The 21,609-nt window shown below is 38.0% G+C and overlaps 2 protein-coding genes across 10 annotated transcripts; one reads left to right on the forward strand and one right to left on the reverse strand.

Annotated features, from left to right (window-relative positions):
• si:zfos-943e10.1 (GRAM domain-containing protein 2B) lies at nucleotides 1-16,683 on the forward strand. Of its 8 annotated transcripts, none has more exons than XM_038291699.1 (13): nucleotides 1-232; nucleotides 11,166-11,336; nucleotides 12,227-12,290; nucleotides 12,380-12,452; nucleotides 12,541-12,644; nucleotides 12,734-12,832; nucleotides 13,039-13,110; nucleotides 13,447-13,515; nucleotides 13,651-13,738; nucleotides 13,885-13,968; nucleotides 14,092-14,191; nucleotides 14,547-14,654; nucleotides 15,338-16,683. In XM_038291699.1, the coding sequence occupies exons 1-13, from the start codon at nucleotides 141-143 to the stop codon at nucleotides 15,354-15,356; spliced, it is 1,143 nt and encodes a 380-aa protein (XP_038147627.1). In that variant the 5' UTR covers nucleotides 1-140; the 3' UTR covers nucleotides 15,357-16,683. The 8 variants fall into 8 exon arrangements, with proteins under 8 accessions (XP_038147627.1, XP_038147626.1, XP_038147625.1 ...); XM_038291698.1 differs by having other exon boundaries at nucleotides 11,169-11,336; nucleotides 13,882-13,968; XM_038291697.1 differs by having other exon boundaries at nucleotides 2-232; nucleotides 13,882-13,968.
• Nucleotides 16,684-18,425: 1,742 nt separating this feature from the next.
• On the reverse strand, nucleotides 18,426-20,622 carry lim2.2 (lens intrinsic membrane protein 2.2). Of its 2 annotated transcripts, none has more exons than XM_038291749.1 (5): nucleotides 20,505-20,622; nucleotides 19,591-19,813; nucleotides 19,294-19,434; nucleotides 18,913-19,047; nucleotides 18,426-18,593 (listed from the first exon to the last, which is right to left on the reverse strand). In XM_038291749.1, the coding sequence occupies exons 2-5, from the start codon at nucleotides 19,766-19,768 to the stop codon at nucleotides 18,523-18,525; spliced, it is 525 nt and encodes a 174-aa protein (XP_038147677.1). In that variant the 5' UTR covers nucleotides 19,769-19,813; nucleotides 20,505-20,622; the 3' UTR covers nucleotides 18,426-18,522. The 2 variants fall into 2 exon arrangements, with proteins under 2 accessions (XP_038147677.1, XP_038147678.1); XM_038291750.1 differs by having other exon boundaries at nucleotides 19,591-19,816; nucleotides 20,505-20,586.
• Nucleotides 20,623-21,609: the final 987 nt, after the last annotated feature.

A 21,609-nucleotide genomic window follows, 5' to 3' on the forward strand; every position in this document is an offset into this window, starting at 1 on the left:
ATCAGCCGTGGATGAAGTGAGGGGAAGAGGAGGTGGGAAGTTAAGAAAAAAAAGCAGAAACCAAACAACAACGGTGGAGTTTGGCGTGGAGAGGGGTTTCTACGCGAACCGACCGACCACCACCACTGGCTGAGGGAAGAATGCTTGAAAACAAAAGAGAAAGGCTGAAAACCTTCCTCAGGAAGATTGACGAGAAGGCCATTGTCAGACTGAAACACTTCATGAAGGAGAGGTGAGCAGAATGAACGTGGCTAGCTCATCCGCTATTTGCCGGGTTAACGTCATCCCAGCTGGTGGCTGAGGATGTTCAACGTTTATTAGACGAGAAAAAGCTTTGTCTAAAGAGCTAGCTTATCTTTCCATTCTATTTTATTGGGTGTATTGTTCTATTGGAGCCTATGAAGTAAGATTTTTGTACGAAAGGAGACCGGTCTTAACTGGCACAAACTGCTAGCATGCTAGCAATCTTTCTGGTTGAGGATGTGGCATTTAAATTGACATCACATAATTTGTCCTGCATCATCAAGTAACATCTCCTAAATTGTTGTATATTAATTTTTTCTATCGTGTTTTGTTTTGTTTTTTGTTTTTTTGGATCAATACCACGTCTCTACTTTCTTTATCTCCAGTTATACCACCAACCTGTAATCAATCTCTTAATTTATGACAAAAGCACCCAACCTATTTTTTTTTTCCCTCAGCAGTTAGTTTCACGAGTGATCACCATTTATTGGCTTCCCATTTCCATGACATCTCACTATAACTCATCTCAGTGCCTGACCCAGATTAGCTTCACTGTTGTGTTGATCTATTTTAATCCACATGAGTATGTGTAATCCCGTCAGTTTAAACAAGTAACATTGCCAGTGGAATAAACCTGAAAAATAAATAAATAAAAATAGCTGTTCTAGATTTGGTCGTTAATAATATTATATTTAGTCGATGCTCCCATGCATGGGCTGCCATAACATCATATATTTTTTCATCCATCATGGTTGATTATGATTTTTTTTTACAGCATCTACCTAACCATACATTAACTATGCATCTTCCTAAACATACATACTAGATACAACACCCCCCCACACACACACACACCCACCCAGGGCAACAGTTGTCAAATATCACATAGTACAGTTTGTATTTTCGTAGAAAATCTATTATTAGTTTCCATGAGTCCAGCACAGGTGGTCAACACAAGGTTATATAAATGCTCTCTGTATCTCCTGTCAGTTTCCGCTGTGTAATATGAGTTGTTCCTTTGACGCTTCTAGCCATAGATAGCCATTTGAAGGTGTCTGAGAGCCCCTTCCAATCAGAATCGGCCGGCTGGTTTATCAGTCATGCTCTGCCTCTGCAGTGTGGTATGTTGGGTGATAATCAGTTTGAGCAAAACATGCATGCCTGGCCCATATATGGGCTATAGTGAAATAAGGAACTTAAACCATTGTATGCACTCTACCTTTTGTTTAATTATGTTTTTTTAATAGAAACTGTACTTGCTGGAAGCAAATACAAAGGAAGCTCTAATTCTGCAGATGGCTATAAGATGCTTTATATACAGGCTTGCACAGCACACTGTCGCAGCATTATGAATTACCCTGGTTGTAGGGAAGTGGAGCTGGCACAGCTGCAGTGCATGCAATTGCAGGATTCTGGAATAGACTGGGTGTGGCGGCTTTGCAGGCTCCAAGAAAGATGCTCCCAGGGCCCACAGCGTCGGCGCTGCTGTGGGCTACGAATGCTCCATGGGTCTTAATCATACGTATGCCAGGAACTCCGGTTAAACCTATTTCCATGGATAAATACCACATTTGTAGGACTGTTTATCACTTAATAACAAGTTGTGCCTAACCACACATGGTTGGAGTTGTGGGTATCTTCTCTGACTTCTCCTAATGACTAACTACCTCATTGCCGTTGTAAAACAGCCAAGAAAATGGTTGTGTTCTTTTTTGTTGCTTTACTTTATGAGACTTATGACACTTAATGTGTTAAACTGATTTCTTCTATTGCAGACGTTAATGGTGGAAATGAAACGTTTTTATTTGAACATTAGCGTTTAGGTTTTTCAGCCTTCATAATTTTTTTTACCCATCTATATGTAAGTGGCTTTATGCTGGCAGTACAGTGGCCCTAAAGAAAGCCTCTTTCTGTTTCTGTGCCCTTTTTTTCATTGACGAAGTGGAGGGATGTGTTCCAGCCAAAAGGCTGTGTTACTTCCTACTCTAAAACGCATAACTACACTTGTTCAGCAACTATACAAAGAAACATTCTCCTATTACACTTGGGGAAACAAGCAAAGTTTTGTTTTGGGTTTTTTCTTTTTTTTCCTGTTTTGTGCTGGCAAGCTGCCTCAAAATGTTATTTTGTGAAGAAAGCCCTGCCTTTAATGCGTACTCTTCAGTAGCTCATTTATATTTAATCTATATGATCTCTTTCAGTGAGAAGCAGAATATTTCAGTAGCATTTCCTTTTTGTTTGTTTTGATGAATCGGTTCTTTTTCCAGGAAGTAGGCCAAATGTTAAGTTTACCAAATTAACATATCTTTCACACTCGTCCCAAAGGTGACAGGGAAGTAATTACAATCTAAGCATAATTTTTTAAACATATTCTCAGTGGGTGATGGGGAAATAAGTTAAAAAATGATCCTTGGCTGTCCACAAGATGGTGCTGTCACACCTCCTGGTTGTGTTTTCGTTTTCAGACATTTCATGTGGTTTGAAGAATGCATTTGAGCCCCACATGTGAACCTGAGGTTCACGTTGTTGCAGCAGCTGTATCAGTCATGGGACATTGGCTCGGAAACAGTTTTGTTTTTTTAGGGGGCTAGCGTGGCAGACCAGCTGACGAGGCTGGTGTCTGTGGGCGGACCACTGGGGTCATCTGTCTCTGCTACAGGGCCAGAAAATTAAAGCAACAGATCTCCATTTCTCAGGGAGTCCTTCCTATGGTTTTAAGTTTGCTGAGCTGTAGAAATCAGTCTGCACTTTATTCAGAAGACCAATAGAATCTGGTACTGTTATAAAAACCCTCTTTTAACAAATAGGTAGGCCATTGCCCCTTCTTACAAATAGCGATTTAATTGGTAAAACTTTTCTATACTATCTGAATAAAGAATCAGAATCACAAAATACTTTAATAATCCCAGAGGGTAATTACTTTTGTTACACGCTTCAGTTACAGTTTTATATGATATATACACACATCCAACTACACAATATAATAAAGACAAAAAATAAGAATAAAAAGAGATAAAATGTTTACACATATAGCTCTTCTGTGTGTGTATGTATGTATATATATATATATATATATATATATATATATATATATTTATATTAGGGCTGGGCGATATAGAAAAAAAGCTTATCGATAAAAAAAAATGCATATTGATCGATATCGATATTGAAAAGATTTTAAACTATATTTTATGTGCAGCTCTGCCTGGACTTTTTATAATATTGCTAAATGATTTAATTTTAATAAAGAACACAAACACAGACCTTGAATTAAATCTTTATTTAACCAACTTTTTTAACAATAACAGAATTGTTTTAAAGAAAAATAACTTAAGAGACCTGAGTTATGTTATTAAATACTGACAAAGAATAAACTAAAGTGACCAGAAAAGTGACCAAAATGAATATAACAAATAAATCCAATAAATAAAGCTATTACTTTGAAGTTTCTGGCCCCTCAGCATTTTTCTCTTAATTGTTAGAACTACGTGGGAAACTGCCCAGAACTGAAAATATATATATATTTTCCCGAAATTCCCGAAGATTCCTCGGAGGTGAGCGGCTGAGATGATAAAAAAAAAAAAAAAGTTGGTTGTGTTATCAGAACTCATTTTCACCGGTTCCCTACAAATTTTACAGATGACTGTGGTTTGTTTTTTGTCCGACTTGCCATAACCGAAATACTTCCAAACTGGCGAACTACAAAAACCCTTCTTTGAAACAATTTCCTCCGCCTCTCCTTGCTGCATCTTCATGTGCTCTGTGTTGTGGTTTGAGAGGGCGGCGCTTTGTGACGGCGTGCCTGGGTCCGCGATTGTGATTGGTTGGGAGGAAGCAGTGACTAGCATAACCTACATGCTAGGCTACAATGAGAAGGAAGGACAACTGCGTTTCTTTTTTATGGAAATTTTATCGACCCTCTTTTTTTCTATTGCGCCACACGTCTATCGATCGATATATATCGTTATTGAATTATCGCCCAGCCCTAATATATATATATATATATATATATATATATATATATATATATATGCGTATATCTATGCATATGTAAAAACTAAATCCAAATAAAGTGAGACTGTTAAGCAGTACATGCTATCATTAAACATAAGCATGACCTGGTGTCTGCCATTGACTGCTTATCACAACTTTTCCCTAAGTTAACAGTTGTTTCCATTTGAGTATCTTTCAAATTGGAAGACTGCACAATGTGTTATCTATTGAACACTTTATATCATGTGATTAAAAGATAAAACATGATCTTTTTGCAGTCATTTCAGTAGATGGCGTGTAACCTCACATTACTATTGCAGTCTTTGTATCCAGAACAAAGGGTTGCATCCTTTTAAAAAGCCTTATGAGGATGGTCAGAAGCGTGTTTGTGATGTTTTTATGGTCCTCAAATCTATTTCTGACCCGACTGAACCACAGCGATCATCATCTCGATAGTCGCATGTTTGCACTGGAAACGTGGCAGTTAGGGTTGAAACGGGAGAGTTGAGTAAGTGATATATGATGACCTAAGTGGAGTGACGTGACAAAGACCAGTAAACTATCTTGAGACATTTTATAGAGGCGTCATATGACAAACCTGTGAATAGAAGCTAATCCTTAAAAAATGAAATGATGCACTTTATTGCATTTCCTTGATATGGCTGTTAACGTTTTACTTTTTTTGGTTATTTTTTATTTTTTTTGTAATTGTTTTGTCAAGCTTTTAGGCTTTCCATAGGTTCAAGTTGTGCCCCATGGGCCTATTCCTTAATTGAATAGGGACTAAGCTAGCTATTGTTATGCGTATCTTCCCTGTTGCTTTTAGGGTCCCCATCAGGTTACAAATGAGAATAGGGTATTGAATAGTTTAGTTTGGTATTCCAGCATGCAAACAGCCCTTTAACATTTATTTCAAACCCCACATTTCCACTTACTTGCTCTTACTTACTGTTTCCACGGCAACACAGTTTAACAAAGACCTAAGCTGGGAGAGTATTTTTGGCTTTGGGACACAATTGTTTCCTTTCCGTTAAAAGTGTTATCTTGCTGTATGTTTCTGGTCTAGGGGTTATTGTTATAATTATGTTGGAGTTGTTTTCAAATGTTGCAATAAACCAGACCTTTAACCTCCTTGGAGATAGATATTGAGGATATAAGTGCAAAGGTTCTAAGATACTGCCATTTAGCTGCTCGATGGCAAACGAGGCAGCAGAGTTTGTAAGATCACGGAAGGAAAGGGAGACATATTTCAGCATAGAGAAAATGAAGAATTTGCTAAGTGAACAAAGAGCTTTGGATGGATCTAAATGTCCCAGGGATGTAAAAATGTAAGTCAGATCCTTTTATGTAATATTATCTTACTCACTTATTGTAAGAATAAGAAGAGATGTATGTATGGTTTTGAAATCTAGGGACATAAATGTTGTAATTTTGCTGTTGAGAACACAAGGATCCATTTCCTTTTAACTTTCATTTAACTTTTTTTATTTTTCTACTTAAGCCACAAGATAAGATACGTTTTGTTTTCCGAAACTGTCCTGTTTTGTGAATAAGTTACCAGAACATATGCAGATAAAAAATGGCTACTAATGTGTTCTTTTGGTGATCTATCTCCGAACGTGACAGGATAAACAGTACTTTTGGTATATTCCTTTCTTGTGATCTTAAGCTTTCACCAGATATGTTATCAGTTGTTTGGAATGTTTTTGATTTTTCAGGTGGTGATTAAGCTAGTAAGAAAAGTGTTTCTTTCTTGGCGGCGGGGGTGGTTGTTTTTTTTAACCAATGCTCTGTGGTTTTGCACTTTAGAGTCAAAGGCCAATTTCCCAGCATGAAACGTACCCGACCCCCCTCGGCCTCCTCTTGCTTTCTATTTACAAAGTGATAATTAAGTGCTTCAGGTGACATGGGGCGTTGCATATGTGACTTTTCTCTTACTTTAAGAAAAGCGTTCAACATTGACATCTATGAGGTTTGTATGACTGTGCCGGAGAGAATGTTAATCTTCTTTCATGAATGCCGCTGACATGAAACGCACTGTGAAGTTAAGGGTTACAGGAAGTGGTTGTTAATTCTCATCTGATGCTGCCAGTATCTTTATCAAGAATCAGTCCCACATTAGTCTGAGTCCGTAGATTTAAACCTTTGCTGTTGAGTTCTATTCTTTGAAATTAAAATCACATCCACACATGGTCGATGTAAAGCCATTTTTGAAACTACACATATTCTATGAATCAGTCAGTTATCAGAATCAGACCATTTTTAACCCTGATTTGCTCTGACTGTTGATCTGTGGATCATAAGCGTCGTTAGACCTATTTAAGGGTGGCTTCAGCCACCCTTTCTTTGGCATTAGCCACCCTATAATTATTTTGCGATTTTAAAAAATATATTTTTTTTTTCTGTATTATTTTTTCCTCATATTTTCCCAAAACAAATGCAGTAAAGCACCGAATAAAAGCCATAAAGAAGACAAGTTAATCTGAACAATCATAGGCGTAACTTCCTTAAGGACTGGTGTGGACATGTCCCCACCAATATTTTGTACACGTATTTTGCTTTCGGTGCTGTGTATATCTGATTAAAACCCCATTCATGCCGCTCCTCAGAAAGAAAATAAAAAAAAGTTCTCCCCGCTGCTCACCGTCCACAAACCCCGACAAAAAAACTCAGAAAAAAGAATCTGTTGCCTCTCGCTTTCTCCCCATCACCCCCCTCCAACCTCTCCCCATAACATTTGAATTGAAGATATCCGCGGGTGACGGGTCGGGTTCGGTAGTCATCCTAAGGGGTTCGGGCGGGTGCGGGTTGGTAAAACTCGACCCATGCAGGTCTCTAAGCTACACTACATTCAGTATCGTTGCCATAGAAACAGACAGCAGCGCCAATATATCAGAATTATACTAAAACACACGCAAATAATTTCCCACATAAAAAACAGGACTTTCAGTCCATTACAGTTTTCCGTTTTTAGAGGGTTGTTTATTTTGTGTTTATGAAGTGATGGCTGTGGTATATTAGCTTTCACTGCTATAAGCTTTCGCAGCAGTGATTGATTAATTTAAACACCTGCTCTACTGATGGTCTATCGGAGTTGGTGTTTAGGTTGAACATGAAGAACACCTTTTATTTGAAGCTTCTTGTAGCTACTGTTTTAATCCCGGCTTCACTTAAAACTTTTTCCTGACTTTGATAGTGTTGCCATTCAGTAGCAAGCACTGCGCCCCTTTTTCTTTTATATGTACACGTACATTTAAGATTTAGCGTGTTAAGTTGACAACTCATGAGCAAGCTGCTTTTTGCAATCTAGCAGGAAGGTAAGGATAGGATCCTGCAGGTGTGACGTCACTCTGCAGGGGGTCCAAAGATAAAAGATTTCAACAATTTTGGCATTGGAATTTCAGATTTAAGGGAGTTAGAAAGTTCACTTAGTAAAAGTGCAAATAATAAATCTGATTACAGATTACTTTTAAGCTGGTTGAACATACTGCGACAGACTGGTGACCTGTCCAGGGTGATCCCACCTCTCACCCAGAACGTGGCTAGAGATATGCACCAGCACCTCCTGATCCCACTGAGGGATAAGGTTAAAGAAAATGGATGGTTGAACATAGTCCGCTCTCCCAGATTCTATCAAATCAGTATTGATACCCTCAGGGGCGGATTTAGGAAATTTGGGGCCCTAGGCAAAGACAGGCAGGGGGCCCCCTGAGAAGAAAACCCATAAAACAGACCCATTCTACAGATAGAGAAATGTTAATAGAATAGACATCCATTATTTGTTCTAGGTTTTGTCCCTCTCTTCTTGTCCCTTTTTCCTCTCTATTTATCAGCGTTCTGATGGCATTTTAGCCAAAGGATTTTTATCAAAAACATGTTTAATGTGCACAAATAAGGATTAGTTGTATTAACCATACATGGAAACAGAGTTTTATGGGGCCCCCAGAACTTGGGGCCCTGGGCAACTGCCTAGTATTGCCTAATGGTAAATCCCCCCCTGGATACCCCTGCTGGTGGATGTTCTTGACAGAAAGACGGAGTTGCTTAATCATATTCTGCTTAAGGTCCCATAAGATCTTGTCCGAGTCCTGGTTTAAAAGTAAATTAATTTTAAAAAGTGACCCAAAATTGACCATCAATAAATGTTCTACAAAATTGATATATTTATTTGATTTCTTTGATTTGTACTGTCTGTTTAGATTTATGTGATATTTTTTGCACAAAATATATAAGTGAATATTGTAACAGTTATGTTTTCAACTATAAGCATTAAATTGATAAATGTTATTCGCATTTTTTTGGCTTTATCCTTTCCAACAAAAAAAAAAAGGCGTCGCGCAGGTAGCTCCCTTTCCTTATGAGCCGTCCCCACCAACTTTCAACACAAAGTTACACGCTTGTCTTAGACAACACCTTAGCAGGTGCACTGAAAAAATTCGGCGCACGCTACGCGCGCGCATTATCTGCTGGGGGCTGAGCCACCCTTATCTCTTAAACCTAGAGACGCCCCTGCTGTGGATTAAATAATGAAAGTTCTGGGGAATTACTTTGTTTAGCTGTATGTTAAACTCAATTATTTTAAAACCTGCCACTATTTCCATGCTTTTACCACATCAACCAACATAAATCACTTTTAATACTTAATAAAATTTCTTTTGGATTTACAGATGCAATCTGAAAATGATTTAAGAGTCAAAATCCGAATGAACAGGTCAGACAAGAAAAACACAAGCAGGAAAATGCTGATTGGTTAATCTTGATGTAAAATCTGGTTGCTTGAATGGATTTCTATAGACTTCAAGAGCTTTACAAAGGAGCTAGTCCACTCTCTCTTTATAAAACCTAGAAAGCAGCAGATGGACTGATGCATGATCATAATCTGCTTAACCTACATTCTTCTTTTACCAGTTTTGTTTTAATTCAGAAAGTTTTAGAACTTAACGCTAAAGTGATGAAACACGCTGTTATCGACTATCTCCAGCTTGTGTAACATGTTAGCTGACAGCGCAAGAACATCTTGGAGTCTGGGACATCATTTACTTCTATCAGGAAATAACGTTTAGTCCTGATAAGAAAAAAAAATAATTAATCAGAATGTGTCTGAGCAGTCTGTGCTTGTCTATTTGGTAGACATACCTCAGCTGAAAATATTTATTTACATACACCAAGCTAACAGCTGAGCACTGATCATTATGAAACTGTTCTTTTTTTGGTGTTGAAGCATCACTCACAGCTGCTTACTCACCCAAAGAATTTAGGGAAAGGGGGAAGGGTTGCATAAAGTGGCTTTGCTGAGGAACAAGATATAGAACCAAGTTATTTTACTCTCCATTCACAATGATAAACATCTATAATGCACTTTGAAGTTATTTTAATTGTTTGTCAAAAGCCAATTACTGGAAAGAGCTTTGTTAAAAGTCGTCTAACACGATTATTCTTCCTCCTTTGAAACATATTTTCAATGTTAGAGCTGTAAAACCAGTTTCACCACTATCCCACGGTAGTCCTGTCACTTTGTTCCAAAGTTCCTCCTCACTGCTACTGTGGGGGAAAGAAAAGAAAATATTTAAGTATTTTTTTAAATTTAACCAAATCCCTTCTTCTATTTGACCATAGCTGTAAAATATCAACAATTCACCCGTTTTTAGATTTGAGGGGTCAGAGTAATTGATTAAGAGGTCCCTCCCCACACTTTATTTGATATAGGAAATGTATTGGAGGGTTTGGCCTCCGACCTCTCGTACATTTCAACGCCTCCTTTGCATTCTGTGTGTGTCCTTGTGTAAGAGAGGGAGGGGAAACGGCTCTTAGGGGTTTGTTTATTGGCTGGTCTTTTTCACGTTTCTTTAGCTTTGGGGGGAGTGTCTTGGTTTGACGTCAGCCAGCTACGGAGTGTCACACCACTCTCAACACAAAGTGGCTTCCTTTGAATTACTACAACGCAGCTGTAGGTTCTTCTATCAGGACATGACGGAGAAGAAGAGGAACAGTTGGGTCATCACTTTGGTGGCTTAAATTCTTTAGTCTTGTAGTTAAAATTCTTTTTTGGTCAAATAAAGGAGTAAAGCTCAGATAGTTATTGAGAGAGTTTGTTTTTTTATTTAACAGTCTGAGAACAGGAAATGCCTACTGTTAGTAGGTATATGAGTTTCCGTTCATCAAAGCGATTGAAAGTTAGCAGGTAAGCTCCCTTTGTTCAAATTAGTTTATATTTTTTGGTGGACTTTAAATTTAAGTTTCTCATAAAGCTTTTATTTTAGTTCTAAGTTAACCCCGATGTTTTCTAAAGTTTCACTTGCATCCCTGCTTAAAGCCATTTTCATGGAATCAGACATATTATTCAGCCGTGTTCGTTCTGTATATGTGCCTGGTCTGTTCCCGGTCAAGGACACGCCATGGCCTTAAAAATGTATTGACTTTTCTATATCCGCCAGAATTGCTCTAATAGCTCTTTTTTTCCCTACCTTATATTTTTTATCTGACACAAAGCAGCTTGGAAAGCTGCCAGTAGAGCCGTTTGAGCGCTTACGCAATGTGTCCATAAAATGCTTCGGAAAGAGGATGACTATTTCCATCGCATCATAAAGATAATTATGTTGTCTGTCAAACATCAGTTGTCTCTGTTTCAAAATGAGTTGGATGATTTTTTTTACAAACTTTGTTGAACGACTTTGTAGCAAAATAAGATCAGGGAGTTTAGAAAATATTGTTAAAAAGGCAACGGGTGGTGTTTTTTATTCAGATATTAGCAAGCTTCATCAACTCATGCTCCAACTTGACTTCTACATCTCAGGGTGGAAGAACAGGAGGTTGTCATGCTGGGACATGCCTGACTTAACATTAACTCACCTGGAGAGAACTCTTTTTATTTCTGTTGGATCATATAGAACATGTAATAATCTCTGTTTTTATTTACCTCTGATATCCAGCAGCTACCCAGTGGAGAGCGGCGGGCTGCCTGCAAAAACCAAGAAAAGCAGGAGCAGTCAGAGCAACTCCGCCGTCAAGAAGACAGAGGCGAGGAAAGCCTTGAGTTTGGAGGCTGCTCAGCTTGAGCTGCAGCAGCAGCACAAGACCCTCACCAGACAGATAGCTCTCAGGTAGGACTCGTCCAGAAACTTTACGTACTTTATTGGAAAAACTCATTCACGCACATTTATTTGTACAGGAAGAAATGCGCTTTCAAAGTTTAGAATGTTTAATTGCTTCTTTTAGACTTCAATATAATTGTAAAACTCAAGATCCTTTTTGACAGCCGATATTATATTTCAAATTTCTAGCTTAAGAAGTTTGGATTGGCAGTTGCTGTAGATATTTTCTGCCATTTGCTGCATGCATCACAAGACATGAGCTGACTCTCAGCTACTGTTCAGTCATGACGCAGACATAAGTGCACAGCCGTTTAAAGGAGTCTGTCTGCTCACATGATTCACATGTCTGAAATAGATTCAGGGTATGATTTGGATGTAAAGATGACGTCAAAGTGGAGGCAATTGTTGAGCCTGTGGCCCTTTGGTGAAAAGTAAAACTTTGCTTCTTTGCTGTAAAAATATTTTTAGTTTATTTTTAATAACTATTACAACAAGCTTTTCTTATGAAGCTAAATTAAATCCTGTCAAACGCGTCTGCTTGCCTTTCTTGGTTACAGCTCTACAAAACTACAAGCATGGCAGGAAAACTTTTAGTAGAACTGTTATGGTATTTACACAAAGATTTTTATAATATCAAAACTGTAAAACATGATCTGGACGCAAGTATCTGTGCTTGACAAGTAGATTAATAGCTCTTAGTCTTGTTTTGCCATCAGCAAAACCGACCGGCTGCTCATGGTTTGCCTGCTGTACTTTTAAACAAGGAAGCCTTAATGAGAATGAATTTTGCACTACTTTGCTACCCACCATGACCTGAAAAATAGTTTTTTTTCTCTGTCTCAACATTTTACTGCAAAATCACCTCTAAGTGTTTTTTTTTTCTCTTCCCGCCTCTCCAGGTCAGAAACATTTGATGTTGACAGCAAAGGCTTTGAGAGAACAGAGAGCAGCGGCACACAAAGTGTAAGTCAGCACAGACCTGCTCCCTGAAAGAATAATTTATTTATAGGCTTCAGGAAAACATTTTATTGTTTTATTTTTCTCATTTTCAGAGTTTCACCAAGCACAATAAGACATTCCACAAGTTGTTCCCGGACATTCCTGACAATGAAGACTTGATACATGGTAAGTAAAGGGAAAATGGTGAAAAGCAGCATTAAATGAAACCTGGTGGACTGTAAAACTAAAAAGCTCTTCATTACATTTTCCCCAGCGTACATATGTGCCCTGCAGAGGGAAGTGCCCTATCATGGTCGGCTTTACATCACCGACACCAACGCCTGTTTCTATTCCTCAGTTCTGCTAAAGGACACCAGGGTAGGCGTCTATCTAACCCGTCATTCTGGTACAATCCATGTTTGATTTGACTGACGTCTTAACTGTTGTTTTTTTTTTTTACTTTGCAGGTTGTCATTCCAGTTTCCTCTATCCACACAGTGAAGAAACAGAACACAGCTCTGCTGGTGCCTAATGCCCTGTCCCTTCGCACCACAGAAGGAGAGAAGGTCAGTCTAACATCTAAAGCGCTTCCATTAGCAACATTCATGGAGGAAATTGAGTCTCTATCGTGCTCTGATCAAATAAGGTGTTGTCTAGCAACATTAACCTTGCTTTAGAAGTCAAGTCAACAGGGTGTGTTTCAATATTTGAGTTTACCACCAAGCCAACAGCCAATAATCCGTCGCTCTTTTGTGTTTTTCTTATTGTTTAGTACCTCTTTGTGTCGCTGAGGAACAGAGAATCCTGTTACCAGCTGCTTCGCTCCGTCTGTCCTCAGATAGAGGTGAGTGGTTCTGGTCAAACTTCAAAATGGATCAAAGAACCAAGAACTGCTTCCGTTTAAAACATGAAACAGCTGTTGGGTAGATTTTGAAAGACAAATGACATTACCGTCAAATTGTGCAAAAAGGGAAAAAAAACTTAACTATTGTGAAAATGTTGCAATGATTTGGACTTTTTCATGTACAAAGTTTAAATGACAGGAAAGGGTTTTCTAAAAGTGAGGTGTTATAAATTACAACAGTGTCTTTTTTGCTGTTAAAATAAAAAAAAAAACACTCAAAGTATACAGAAGAAGGGGGGAAATAATATTATGTCCTTTCTTGGTTTTCTCTTACAGGAGGGGAGCACAAACAGCAGCCCTATTTTCTCCTCAGGTGAAAACAGCTTTGATAAAAGCAAACTAGTGGTGAGAAAACTTAAACCTGCTTTTTTAAATATGAGAAATGTTTTGCATGTACATTTCCTTATATTATTACATTTAAATTGAGAACTCTAGGCTGAGAATTCTTGTTTCTAAAGATGGGATTCTTTCCCTGTGCAGAACTCCAGCCAGTCCAGTTTGGATGACAGCTTGGACGGTTCTGAAACTTCATCTTTGCAGAATCCGCCTCGGCAGAGGGCTCACAGAGGTAGGAATGTTTATTCAACGAAGATCACAACAGTATGGAGAATTAAATGCATTCAAATCTTCTGTTTATTTAAAAAAAGACATCCAAATTTCGAAGTCTATTAGTCCATTAACATTTATTCTTTCTCTTATCTCCCTTTCCAGTAGAAGCAGTGCCTAATGGAAACGCTTCAGGTTCCAGCAGTCTGCAGCAAAGTGACAGCTCGTCTTCAGAGGAGCTCTCAGAGTCAGGTAATGTTCACATACACAAGCGGTCATGAATTTGCACAAAAACAAACTGTGCAAAGCTTGGGTAAAATCTTACCTGGAAAAGTGAATGGGCCGTAATATTTCTGCTGTTTACTCTCCCTGTAGGTGGATGGTGGATATCTAACGTGACTGAAAAAGCCAAGTCTCTGCTGGTTCAGAGAGAGTTCACCTCACTCAACACTCTTCTTTTTATTTACTTGATTTTGTAAGTGGCACCTTCCTTCTAGTATTTTGTCTCCCTCCTTCCTAACTCCTTTAATACCAGTCTTCATCTCCCTGTTTGCTAATCTCTGTCTGCTGGCGCTGAAGTCAGTGCAAAAGGGAAAGCATGAGGCTTTTCATGAACTTGTAAAGCAGATCGCGCATGATAAAAAAAAAAAAGCAGACAATTCTGTCAAATTCTGTTATACATGTCAAAGCCATATAATCTCTGTGATCGCATAGGTCGGTACTTTTTCCCTGAAAAGAATTTGTTTTTTTTTTATGCTAGTTTGGTGTCGTGTAGCAGCTGGAACAAAGGCTGTAAACAGTGGTCTGATTCCTGCATGTCTGTGTTGCAGGGTGGTACTGCTGCTGCTGTCTTCAGGTTACATCGGTCTCCGTATCGTGGCCCTTGAGGAACAGCTTACATCCCTGGGTGCGCTGCCAGAGTTCAGCTTACAGAGCGGGTAGGATGTCTTTTTAGTTAAATCTGAGAGGTTATTTAGATCCAGATTAATGGTAATGAAACAGAAATGTAACAACCAAAAGTTCTAATAGGTACTTTGATATTTCATGTAGCAGTGCCACCTAGTGGACAGTTCTGGTTGGCTTTTGTTTTTTGGTGGTGCAGATTCTCAGTCATCCAGGTCATAGTCATTCTAAAAAAAGTAAAAAAACAAACAAACAATAGAGTTTGTTTCCAAGTTTGGAGATGTTTCGCTTTGCATCCAGGAACCTCAAACTCAACGCTTTTTCTGACATTTTGAATTAAAAAAGCTTCCTGGATGCGAAGCAAAATATCTTTAAACTTGGAAACAAATTCCAGTGGATTGTTTTGTAACTTTTGGTTTGTCTTTTGGTATTTTTTTTTGTTTGTTTTTTTAAATTTCTTTTTTAATTAATAGAAACTCTACTTGGGTTCTTATCAATGTCCTCATCGTTAGTCTCTAGACCTCATATATTCATGTTGCACAAAACTGTAAATGTAAGTTGGGATTAAACAAGCAGGCTGTAGAAAGAAGGTAGAAAATATATCATAAAGTTCTGACAAAGAAACAAGTTTTGTTTCACTATCATTCTGTCTAATTTAAATGTTTTGTTGAAAACTGTCATTTATATACAATGATCAAATGTTTCTTTCTCTTGATAGGTATAACAAAAACACATAACCCTCAGCGAAGGGAGGAGAGATGTGCGGACCTGTGATTGGAAGATCATTCCTACTCTTCACAGCTGGAAGGCAACCATTATTGTGCTCTGAAAATGGCCTGCACTGTTATGAGGAGAAAGAGTAGCAACCCTGTGCTAACCTTGGAGAGATCTGATTTCTTGGAGTACAGTAAATAATCTGATATGTTGCAGCTTTGAAACCCCAGAGCCAAGCCAAAAAAAAAAAAAAACTCATGTTGCCTGGTTGCAGTGTGCCAGTTGTTCAAACCAAAGCCAAAACGGCTCCAACTCAGTGAAGTGCCACACTAGCCAAGTCAACTGGCACTTTGCTACCAGAACTTTCTCACCATCTGTGAACTGATGTCGCTCATTGTCCTGTTCTAAAGCATGCAATCTGAATAGGGCTATACTGATCAGCATTAGCCTGCTGTAGTGCTTATTACTGCACGTCAACACTGGAGACGTAGTTCTATGCATAGCCAAAGATGCACAAAGTGCACATCTTATGCATGAGTGCACAGAGAGATTTTTTTTCCATCTCTTTAAGCTTTCATCTCGAAGCTGACCATTCAGTCCTGTCTTCGTCTCTACATTCAGCAAGTTTGGGGTACCTTAAAGCGCTCTTTAGTGGCTGTGAGTTGAAATGTTGATTTATAAAATCTCAGCCCAACAAGGCTTCATTTCTTGATGGCCCTATCCTTTCTCTCTGATTCAAATCTAACTTTCCTGTTGTTTGGCATGATTTAAAGATGTTTAATGATCAATGCTCAGATGTTATTTTCCTTTAAGACTCTACTGGATCAACGCACAAATACTGAGCACAACAGGACAAGTGAAAGTTGTCCCAAAGGCATAGATTTTGGTCTAAAAGTAGAGTCAAGTCTGTCTGCTTCAGGTGTCTGTTTGTTGTAGCGTCTTCTTGCAAAAATAGCATTTTGTTGTTGAGCGACATGCTTGTTCAGGACCAATTACCAATAATGTATTTTTTAATGTTTGTGTCTGCAGTTATCGACACTGTACTGATTGTGTAGATGCGTCAGCGGGAGGATTAATGAATAGTGCTTAAAGGTCCAGGTTTTCAAATGCAAAAAAAGTGGTCCCTAAAAGAAATTTCACTCTGCAAAAAGAAACTAATATGCATGGAAAAATGTAACTTATGTTGTGCAGTTTTTAAATGAACCTTTTGTTTGTGGGGAAGAGGCAATCCAACAAAATAAACTTGAGCGAGAGTAACAGCTCAACTATTAAGCAAGCGCACTTTAATAAAAAAATAAAAAAAAATCAAACCATGCATTGTGCCTGTCACAACCCCAAACACTTTGGTTTGACTGAAGAGATGGCGTAGCAGATTCTGTGGTGTTTGATGGTGCTAAGCCCTTATTTTTAAAAGTTGATTTAACTCAGGGTTGGCGGGCTACTTCCTGCCAAGGTTTCAGTTGCTACACTTTGTCATTTCACCATGTTGTGCTCATGATGGGTTTCTAAGTTTTCACCTGTTTAGTTATTCCTTTAGAGTCCATGCAGGGACCTTAATTTCACTTGATTTTAACTGATAAATCTACTTTTATCTCAGAATGCTTGATTTCTTTTCCCTTTCCTTTCACCATTTTTAACTTAACCAGTTATACCAATACTACATTTTATAACATGAGCATTATTTTAGACGCTCTGTCTGAGAAGTAGCAAGTGTGTCAACTTTTGCTCTATCTTCAACAATGCGAGTCCTTTTCATAATGTTTAGCATACTTTGTTCTGCCATGCCATTTACAGTACTGTCGGTTATTGTATTCCCCACCAGGGGGCAGCACATGCAACCGTTGTCCCCAAAAGATCCATTTCAAGACTCTGAAGGGCAATTTTGTGTGATCTTTTTTTTTTTTGCACTATTCAGAGCATTGTAAATAGTTTTGTACCAAATGTTAATACTTTAATTATACGTTGGCTCTCGCTGTATAAATATATTTATTTGCATTGTGTAATTTAAAGTAGTCTCCGTGAGATTGCTTTCTACTGTTAAAAATAAAAAAAATTTGAAATTAAAATTTGGTGTGTTTGCCTTTATTATTGAATTAGTTTTAACATTGTTCCTAAACTTCAGGGATAGAAAGAATGAAAAGAATTGGAAACCACTTCCTCAACCGTGGTAAAAATTCTAAGTCAGTTCTGATCTAGAGCAGAATAATAAACTGACGCAAACAAAACAGATTTGTAACGTGGAAATAAAATCAATTATTGCCTATATTTTAGTTTTCACTATGATGTGAGTGTAATTTATCTATTTTTAATAGATTTTTAACTATCTCAAAGACGTTATGTTAAGAACTTGGATGAAAAGGATTAATAACCCTAGAAATAAGGCTTAAAATAATTAAATCAGAATAAAGTGCATACTTTTCAGAAGACTGTTAACTGAGCCCCTCTAACATCACCTTCCATTGAAACTGTTTAGGACATCTATCCAGTCTTCAAATATTTTGCAGCCTCTACTATTTTTATTTTTTGTTTTGGAGGGGGCGTTATCTAGTATTTTTAATATGTCCATCTTTCCATCAGCTTTGACCAGACTCTCCTTGCTTCACCACATGACACCTATGGCAGATCATACTTTTCCTGGTGCCTTTGGTTTCTGTTCATTTAGTTTTTAACACCACAGACTAACTCCTTTTGCAGAAAGAAACTAATGATCAATGCTGCATTTATATCTGGAAAAATACACTGCAAAAACAATCTAGAAATAAGTAAAAATTCCTTAAATCAAGTGTATTTTACCTTAATTTTAGCAGGTAAATGGGATGATTTGCCAAGGGAATGAGTATTTTTACTCTTAAAATAAAATAATTAGATAAAATGCACGTGAAATAAGACAATGCAGTTGCTTTTTCTTATTTTAAATGTAAATTGTCTTGTTCCATTGGCAAAGTGTCTCACCTCCTCAATTCAAAAACAAATGTACTTAGTTTAGGAACAAATTACTTATTTAGATTTCAATTTTTTGCAGTGTAGTCAGATTTCTTGCATGTTGAGCTTCTTTATGCATTTCAACAATGTATAGTTGCAGTGAACAGACAACAGTTTTTTTCATCTTTTTATTGCACTCCTAGGAAGCGAAAGCAGCAATGATCTTCATTCCAACAGTCTGGAGGACCATCTGTGTGCTTTTCCTGTTCAGCTCTCCGGGTTATTTGGAGGAGGGAGCGCAGCAGAGGTCTGCCGATAGGCACAGAGCTGAAACACACCTACAAGACATGGAGATATGCTTACAAAAAAGAAAAAAATGGTATCCATCATTAAGCTTATTAAATAAGGTTAGGTATCTTGATGACTCGTTTTTTCTGTTTACTCATTGCAAATGTGTACATCAGATACTTTGATCCTTAAAAATAAGTCTTTTTTTTTGTTAGACAGAAATCCATATGTCTGTTGGGTTTTTCCAAAACTAGGATTTTTAGGAATATGAGGTAAAGCAGTTCTGCACAAGGAAGCACAAATTCAAAATAAAGAAATACCCATAATAGCACACATTATTGAGTCAAAAACTATATAAAGAACAAAAACCTGCTGCAAAAGCCAAAATGGCAGCCACCCAGCCTATGATGTAGGACCAGGAAAAACGCCAGTCCAGAAAGCGTTTCCCAAAGAAAGTGACGGTCACTCCTGTGTAAACAGCCAAAGCCAGCAGAGCAAGAAAACCTTGAACAAGGGACAACAAATACATTAGTTTAGAGAAAGCATAAGGAGTGAGGAAACTTCCTATCTTCTTATTGATATTTCAGTTGCTTTAATTTATTTCAAGGATTTGATTTTTAAATTGCATTCAAATGTTCTTGTCTTTTTACTTTGTTCATGGCACATGTGAAAAAAAAAAATGGTTCTAAGCTGCCTTTCTCTTTGTTTTTGCAGTAATGACTTTTGCAGCCGTTAAGGTCAGATTGGTACCTGAGAGAACGAGAGCGATGCCTCCTGTCCGGACCCTTCTGTTCTTGGTTCCATTGGTGAAGGCGCTAAGGCCCAGCACAATGCCAGCAAAACAGCTCAGCACTGCCAGAAGCATGAAAGCCCTGGTAGCATCCCAGAAGGCTGAAAAAAACAAAAATCACACTGAATAAAAAATAAATAAAAAAATGTTCTAGCCTAAGAAATAAAGTTATCCCCTTTTATTTATAGCTTCTGTAAAAATCTTGACCTGAAACCAGTTTAAATCAAACCTCTGGGAAGCTTATTTAAGGTACATACCTACAGTCATTGTGTGAGCATGGCATTTGTGGTTGATGCAGAACCTCCAAAGCCCTTGATTGGCTGAGCTACCTGAATAGCGGTAGTGCATCCAGAAATCTGTTGCCGTAGAAACGATGAGAAGCACCAGGGCGGCCACGCCGCACAGGGTGCCACCTCCAGCTAAAGTATACAGCATTGTTGATACTCCTTGAAGCTCAGGGTCACCCTAAATATCCAGGAGCTGCTTGGATCAGAGAGGACAGAGAAGAAAGAAGACAATCAATGATGTTTGCTTTTACGATTCTTTTTCTGTCAGGCATCTATTAATGTCTGTTTGCTGGGTCTTGTCTGTTGATCAACTTCCCCTAGCTACAGTAGGTTTCATTAAGTTCTATTTTACAAGCATGTAGATATTTACATGCTTTACAGGAATATTAAAAAGAGTACACGTTTATTGATTAAATTAAAGCACTAGATTTTTCCCATGCATTTCAAAGCAAACCCACTTGATGTACAAACCAAAGTCATTCCTCTCAGCATGGTGTTTTTTGACAATAGGCCTGCCTGTCAGGCAGTTCAGGCCCATTGTTCTCTAATTCCCCTCTGTGCACAACAAACTAAATTTCCAGTTCAGAACAACTGAACTGTCAGCTCCGCAACAAATCCAGAAAAAAATAAACATATTTTTACACCCCCTCCATATTACAGCACAGCTTTAAAGTAATCAAAATACTTCGATCATGCCTACAGTGGGCATGTGCACCTGAATGAATCATTCTAATTAATTCTACAAAATAAAAAAACATTAAACACCAACCATTCTGTCTTTGTAGTCCTTCATCTCCACTCATTTAGCTCTTTAAGCATCTAAATCGATCAACATTCTACTAGATGTATCAGAATTACAGTCTGTGTGTGATTCCAGGTTTTACCTTCAGTTTGGCCAGTCTCGCTCCAGAGTTGCTGGCTGTTAAACAGTATGCCTATCCTTTTTAAGCCCCACACCTCAGGCCCTCATTGTCCACCACACAAAAGAAGCGAATGATCGAGCGCAGCATGTGAGTTAGAGTAAATCCCTCTGTGGCCCTCCTCTTTACCTTGTAACCTTCATCACTACATCATCCTGCTGTCCCTGCTCTGTCATGCTTGATCCTTCTATTGCAGGATTCGTCTTGCAACGACGATAAAGAGCCAAACCTTTTTAGGATCATACATTCAAAACCAGCAGCATTGAAGTGAGATACAATTAAACTATTAGGCACCAACACCGGTACTTCCAGCGGTTGAGAAAATTAAGCACAAGAAGAGAAACGCATGCACTCTGGTACAGAAAATATACATAATGCAAAATGTTTGAGACAGCATGTTTATTCTCATCAAACTTACGTCGTTCCCATTATTTGTGACATCATCCTACATATGGCTCTTAAAAAAAACCTCCTAAATCATGCACATCTGGTAATGCATTTCCTCCCACTGTGTGGATGCTGCTGTTTCTCATCTAGAAAGTTAATTGAAAAGTACTTCATGCTGCACAGATTAAACATCCTTATACTGTATTGGAACTGCAAAGTGCTGCATTTATGGAAACTTGACTTAAAATATTTTTGTTTTTTTCTGCATCCTACTCCTGAGAATTCTCTTTCGAGGAATATTGTTTTCTAATCTGAGGAGAGTTCCAATGGTGGATTGAAAGACTTTTGTTTTAGTAAGGCAGAAATGACATTTTTTACATAAATGAAACAAACATAATAGAATAAGTCACGTTGTGTATCTGTGGCATGTAAGCTTCTTCAATGGAGTAATATTTCTGAGCAATCTGAAGCAGCTGGACTCTTTAATGCTCAAACCCAAAGTAGTAAAGCATTTGGAGCCATGCCATCACTGCTCTTTCTAAACACAAACCTGAAAACAAGAGACTGGGTCACAAACAGCATAGACAACAGTTGTGCTATATATTTCAATTATTTTTATATTTTGGAGTGGAACGTTTTTTTTTTTTACAATGAAATTTAAATATACTCTATTACCAAACAC

This window comes from Cyprinodon tularosa, unplaced genomic scaffold (assembly GCF_016077235.1).
Source record: "Cyprinodon tularosa strain WSP-4 unplaced genomic scaffold, ASM1607723v1 ctg30, whole genome shotgun sequence".
NCBI classification, from domain to species: Eukaryota; Metazoa; Chordata; class Actinopteri; order Cyprinodontiformes; family Cyprinodontidae; genus Cyprinodon; species Cyprinodon tularosa.